The 6,698-nt window shown below is 40.7% G+C and overlaps 1 protein-coding gene across 1 annotated transcript in view; it reads right to left on the bottom strand.

The window, feature by feature from the left end:
• Positions 1-2,865: 2,865 nt before the first annotated feature.
• LOC103917739 overlaps positions 2,866-6,698 on the bottom strand; it is a 39,803-nt gene continuing 35,970 nt past the window's right edge. The window contains exons 14-16 of the mRNA XM_009324929.1: positions 6,036-6,141; positions 3,960-4,904; positions 2,866-3,171 (exon numbers count right to left, since the gene is read on the bottom strand). Coding sequence (XP_009323204.1) covers positions 3,116-3,171; positions 3,960-4,904; positions 6,036-6,141 — 1,107 coding nt within the window. The 3' untranslated portion in view covers positions 2,866-3,115. The remainder of the gene's footprint in view (positions 3,172-3,959; positions 4,905-6,035; positions 6,142-6,698) is intronic.

Genomic DNA, 6,698 nt, shown 5'->3' with positions numbered 1-6,698 from the left:
CTGGGGGGGAGTGAGCGAGCGGCTGCGTGGTGCTTAGCTGCCGACTGAGGTTAAACCACGACATCAGGTTTGTAGGATGAGCTGCTGGCTAGAGAGGAAGGAGTGAAACAGGCAGATAGATCCTCGGGGTGGATGCCTCCATTGGCAAAAACTGATTGAGAGAGGGACCCTGTAAAAGAAAACAGTCCGAGTTGCAAGTACCTGGCCCTACAGAGGAAGGGAAGGTGTCGCAGCAGCCCTCCAAATGAGGCAATGATGCTTAGTACTCACGACTCTACACAGCCCTGAAAAAAGGAAAAACACTCATCACTCCTGTCATGGGGTAAACAATCCCTTCACAGAGTTGCATCCTGAAGATGCTTCTGTCTCTTTCTTTTTGCCCTTCATTTGAATACTGGGAAATTGAACTCCAGGAAGGAATGTGTTCCTGCAATAACAAAGATGCTACTTGTTTGACACAAGTCAGCTATACCCGTTTGCTGGCATGGGACACAGGAAAAAAAAGCCTCCGAAATCAGTTGTGAAGGTGACAGCTCTAGACCAAAAGTCAGTCAAACCTGGGAGTGCCAATGGCAGACCCCAGGCCAATATCAGTACAGAAATTGCACGCTGAAGCTTTTAATTTCCAAAGCTAGGAAGATCTTTGGAAAGAAGAAAGATAAAAAGAGAATTAAGGAGAAAGCAGTGATGCAGCTGGAACTGGCTCAGCCAAGTGACTGAAAGAAACTGAGAACACACTGCTGGTAGTAATTGCACATAAGGGATAAGGCAGGCTTGGAGTTTATAATTGCAAGGTATCACCAGCTTAAAAAAAATTCTCTATGTGATAGTGCCCGTGTGTAAGAACCAACAGACAATCATCTCTTTCATACTTGCCAAGTCGCAAAATGCATGTATAGATGCAGTTCCATTTCTGCTGTCAACATCGTTGACAGAATCGTTTAGGTTGGAAAAGACCTTTAAGATCACCAAGTCCAACCATTAACCTAACACTGCCAAGTCCACCACTAAACCATGTCCCTAAGCACGAGGACTCAAGAACTTCACTGATTTTGGTAAGAACTGAAAACTGAAACAGAGAAGCGAAGGGCATTTACAAGACTCCAAATGCCATCTACAGCTCAGGAAACCCTTAGTAAACCAGTGCTGAAGAGCATTTCCTATCTTAACGTGGTCACTGCTCCAACTCGGTTTCAAAATGCAAGAACCGTTTCCCCTGTGTAGGACCCTGCACAACAAGCAGGGACAGGAACTGTTCCCCAGAACGAAAAATAAGAAGGGAATGTGTAGGCAGAAAGAGCATCTAATTTGGGCAGAGATCATCCAGCTGTTGCATGCCACTGGGATATACAGTCATGGCAGTAAAATCCCAAAGGGAGTGAGAAATGGGAGAAAAGAGCTCTCTACAACCACCTCAGATGAAAAGGTCTTAACTTGAATTGACAGAGCTGTAGCAGTAACATTTTCTAGCAACATTTTCCTACAGTTTCAGAATAGTACTTGCACTACACTTTCTGTGGAAAAAACCTGTGGTAGGAACATTTGTAGAAATAATTTCTGGTATTTTTTCAATGTAGATAATAACCGATCAGTCCCAGAGAGTTTTAAATCAAAACTCTGGCAGACACCTGTGGTAGAAAATAATGCTTTTCCCCTTTAAGCAAGAAGGTCTGAGTTGTAATTCCATGGATAAAAGTGTATGTATGGCACAACTACTGAGTCTATGCCATTAGAAACTACTTAAACCCTTCAGTAAGTATGAGAAAAGGAGAAAAGGAAATAGCGAACAAGAATGAAAAAGGAAAGTGGATCTTTTCTGATGCACAAGCAAAACAATTACAGAAGAGGAATTTTAGGGAATCGAGTTTATATGCTCTATCATCAATTGCTTTGTTGCCTTTGTGTTCAAACTTACATGACAAGATCCAAAAAGTTGTTTCAGTGCATGCAAAAAGATGTATGACAGCTCACGAAGACTAACCCTGGATTAGCACAAGTATTTAAAGCACAGAGACAGAGAACTATTTCAGGTGTGGGTGAGAAGAAAAATGATAGTCCACAACACAGCAGTGAAAAGGAACAGGGACACTGGGGAGTCAACTGTCTCACTTTACTCCTTTTCTTTAGCCACATATAAGCTGGATTTGATTATATAAAGTAGACATCTACAGCCAGGCATTCATGAGCATATGGCTCAGAGGTGTGGGGAAAAGAAAACAGAAGTATGGACCACTGGTAAACATCATGAACTGGTAAGTATTTGTCAGTTAGTATGTCATTTTGATTATTTATTTTTCCCTGTTATTTTATCTGATTGCCTTATAGGTTCTACTATTTCTTAGTACGCTTTTGCCAGTAGAAAGAATCAAGAATTTTTATCTTAGTATGGCTCAATCCATCAAATAAGTTTTTAAGTCCATTTGTAACCATTTCATTCTGAACATGTTAAAAAAAATCTGCATGTATTTCACATCTCTTTTTACTCTGCAAAAATGAAAGCGAGTAATATGCCCCATTACATACCAATCCCCTAGAACAGATTACTTTTTCCCCATATAGCATCACGTTAAGACACAGAATACCTTTGCTGTGACATTCTCCTTTCTTTGTCTGAACAGAAATGTAGTGTATCAATTTCTAAAAATATGCTAAATTATAAAATTAACTGAACTGGCCTTACATTTGTGTGAAGAAAAGTAACCCTGTGTTCTCATGCAACGGACCTGTATTTTCAGTGAATAGTCTTCCTAAGTAGGTAACATAAAAGCAAACCTTTCTTTTTTTCTGAGTTGGGAAGGGTGTTAAAAGCTATTAGCTTTTTTTGCTGACAGAATAACATTAACATATTTTTAAAAAATAACAAAAGATTTTTTCTGTAATATACCAAGATATAACAAATACATTAAAAAAGCCCAAAGAAAATAGTATGTTCACCTCCGTTATGTGCAAGTTTGTGTTCCAGCTATATTTCACATGTTAAAAAATTAAACCCTACCCCCCTTTCCCCTTCCAAAACCAGTCAAACACAGAACTAAATGCAGTCTCTCTCCTGAAAGCCAAGAGATGGAGATTCTTGAATCTGTTCATCTGTTTCCAGTTCAGCTGTTGTTGCTCCTTAATCTTTTCCTCTAGTTTCTACTAGCACATTGACTAATGTCTGAATATTTAGTTCTAGAAAGGGGAGATAAAAACGTTTACAGTTACTTCTATTTCATGTTATTTCACATAATACAGCAGAGAGAATGTTAAAATGAAAGTTTACTATTAACTAGCTACCTAGTTAATGAACTAATTCTATTACCATAAGCATAGTTCGCATTTGCCCAAACTCACGCCCAATGAGAGCTATACAGTAGCATACGCCCACCTCCCTTTAAATCCCTCTTGTAATCTATTTCCAAAGGAGAATCTTTTATTTTGAATAGCGTATCACTATTTTTAACATTAAGGAATATTTCTACAATAATTGGAGAAAATAATTTGTCATACAACAAACCAGCTCTTTGATAACATTTCTCTTCTGTTATCCCAATGTGTTTGATCCATTTGGAGTATTTTCATCTATCATAATGCCATCCCAGTTTGGTTCTGCACGCACTCTAATATTTTCTTCTTTATGCCAATACATTCCCTCCCCACAGTTGGCACCCCAACAGTACAAACTCCGATCATGATATAAGATGCTAGTTAGCAAGATGACCTAGGACAAACCTTTCAGTTCAGGAAATTTTAGTGCTATCAGAACTTCCTCCCACTCACAGCTCTATTTGGTTGTCAAGAGGCAAAGTCTCCTCAGAGAGGCAATTAAAGCCATTCTTCAACTGATACAGATGTTGCGCAAAATTAACTCAACTCCTCTGAAGGGAGCGTACTATCTCTGCAACACGCGGTCTCCTGCTTACATTAAAGCAACTATACTGATGTAACTCATTTTACATGAAAACTAGTCACAATCTTACTTTGAAGTGCTGGATAATACGGAGCCAACTGTTTGAGCATCCTGGTCATTGTAGGTATATCCTTTCCTCGTAGTCTGTTCAAAATGTTGGGAGTAAGACCAACAGCATCTTCATCAAACATCTTATCTGAGCTTCTGAATTGCTGGTAATCTCTGTACGAACCACTGCCAGAAAACGAGTACTGATGTGAACCCCAATCACTCTTGTAGCCTGACTTCTGATGCCTGAATCCTCGACACCTAAATTCCTGGTTCCAGCTAGAGTTCTTGTTCCAGCTAGACTCCTGGTTCCAGCTAGAGCTCTGGTTCCACCTAGAGTCCTCGTTCCACCCAGAGTCCTCGTTCCACCTAGAGTCCTGGTACCACCTGGAGCCACCTCTTCCTGAAACAGCAGAATTTGCAGACGATGTACAAGTACTCACGGGCTCATCATTCTTGTAAGAGGAATAGCTTTGCGAAGGATAGTTTGCGGAGTATCTTCCAGATGAAGGATATGAGGCAGAAGAATTGGGATAGGGTAATCCTTGATCACTTATACTCCTCGCTTTTGAACATGCTTGTTGATTCCTCCAATTTGTACTTTCCCCGCCATATGAGATTCTGTTATCAGGGAGCTTATTTCCTCGCACGTCGTTGGACATATATTCTGCTGAGTACTCACTCACTGGACTTGTCTCATAGGAAGAGGCCCCACCAGCTGAATTACTGCCAGAAGCAGATCGGCTGAACAGTCTCAGCCATTCACTGATACCACCGGCAGGACTTCCAGTCTGAAGAGCAAAAGAGTCCCTGAGTGCAGACATCATTGCAAAGTCATTAGATCTTAGTCCGTAGGAAGATGATCCATCATCTGTTTGGTAACTGTATGAGTTAGCAGGAGCAAAAGAAGCATCTGCAGAACACTCTTCATACTGAGACAAAAAACCTTGATTCCAGTTAGAATTTCCTGAATAAATAAATAAATACAGAGCACTACTAATTTGTTAAATGCAACTGGTGCAACTGTTTGCAAAATAAACTTAACTCGGTATAAGCCCTTTTTTTGTCTGACTATATATATGGTATTTAATGCATAGTTACTGCGTTAGCAAACATCAGCCTTCTTTCTTTGACTGCATTTGTAAAGCTGAATAAAACTGAAGAATAATAGGAGGGGAACAACTGACTCAAACCAATTAATCACTTGAACTAACACATCATCTGAATTCAACTACACTTTGCTTTACTGTCAAAGCATCTTAAAAATCAACCAGTAGAATTATCATTTGAAGGCCGCTCAAGTAACGTATCTAAGAGAGCTCAAAGAGAGATCAGGATACACTAACAGTATATAAGAACGATTATAAATAGTAAAGCTAGCATGTCTCAAGAAGTTAACACTTTGACTGATACATGGTGGTAATACACGTGCTCTTAACCCACTGTGGATATGAAATAAAATGGGTTAGCTTAAACCATAAGATTTCCTGTCAGTGCTTGTTTTCTTATTAAATATATCAGTTCTGCAGTTCGCAGGGAAAAAAAATAGCAAAGGTTTACAAAATTAAAGCCTGTAAATCCTCCAGAAACACAGCCAACCAAAGAGTTGCCAAAGCTCTACTTTTGCAGCTCATCCTTACGTCCTTTCTTACTGAACTTCTTTTCACCTTAAGATTTGTGGGAAGTAGAGGGGGGCAACTACTTAGAAGGCCAGCACTCTAAGGAAACAAGCCAAATATCTCTTTCATTGTATCCCTTAGCGGTACCGGTACATTCACTTTCAATGTAAGAACAGCAAATACTCCTTTGAAGATACCTTGACACACCAACCTTCACACTGAAGCCAGGCAGGTGTTACTGCTTGGGTTTCCAATAACCTCTACTGCTGTAATACAACTCAGTGAGACAGAAGTGGTCTTAGACAGTCAAGGTTGAAATCATTAAGGCTTCAGAAAACGATACCCTGAACTGACTCAGAGGGCAAAGAGACACAGTGCTCTAGCAAAGAAGCACTATGGCTGGCCATAAAAGTAAATTTTCGCAATCTGTCCAGCGCTAAGAGTGGACTTAAACTAGTAGAACACAGTATGTAAATTACCTTTGGATTTTCCATATGGCTTATAGTGTTTTGGGATGCTTTTCCTTCCCGGAAATTCACCTTGAGATATTGACATCAGTGGCCTCAGACTGTTAGTATAATTAACCTGGATAAAGCAAAAGGTCAGAATGTCTGTTTTTAAACTCAGATCTTGAGCATTCAAAAAAAAATAGTAAGTTGCCCATGGAAAGTTAGCAGAGTACAATTTCAGGTGACAGCAATCTCCGTATGCAGGATGTGTTGTTCTGTTGTTCACAATTACCACGTTAAACCACAACTTTCAAAAGTATTATGTGGAAGAGGTACATGTCTGGAGAACAGAATGAGGTGTCTGGGGAAGACAATGTCACCTGTTTAAAATTTCTTTACTTTATTGCCCTGTATCCCTCAACGTCACCTGGCTAAAATATAAAATGAGTACATATGGGCAGCAGATTTAAATGCGGTGTAACCACCACCAACACTCACTCGCAGAGGAGATCAGCTCCGGTGCAGGTGCCTTCCGCAGCGGAGCGAGGGATCGCGGTGTATTCCTGAGCCGGGGAAACCCCAGGGGAGCGCAGAGACCCGCCAGCTCTCACGAGAGCGGCTGATGAGGCGTGGATGGGGCCAGGAGGAACGGCGGGCACACCCCCCCCCCCCCAAAAAACGCCCCACGGGGCG

This window comes from Pygoscelis adeliae, unplaced genomic scaffold (assembly GCF_000699105.1).
Source record: "Pygoscelis adeliae isolate BGI_AS28 unplaced genomic scaffold, ASM69910v1 Scaffold135, whole genome shotgun sequence".
Lineage (NCBI taxonomy): Eukaryota > Metazoa > Chordata > Aves > Sphenisciformes > Spheniscidae > Pygoscelis > Pygoscelis adeliae.
The sequence above is the reverse complement of the archived record's forward strand: the minus strand, read 5'-3'. Positions and strand labels throughout refer to the sequence as shown.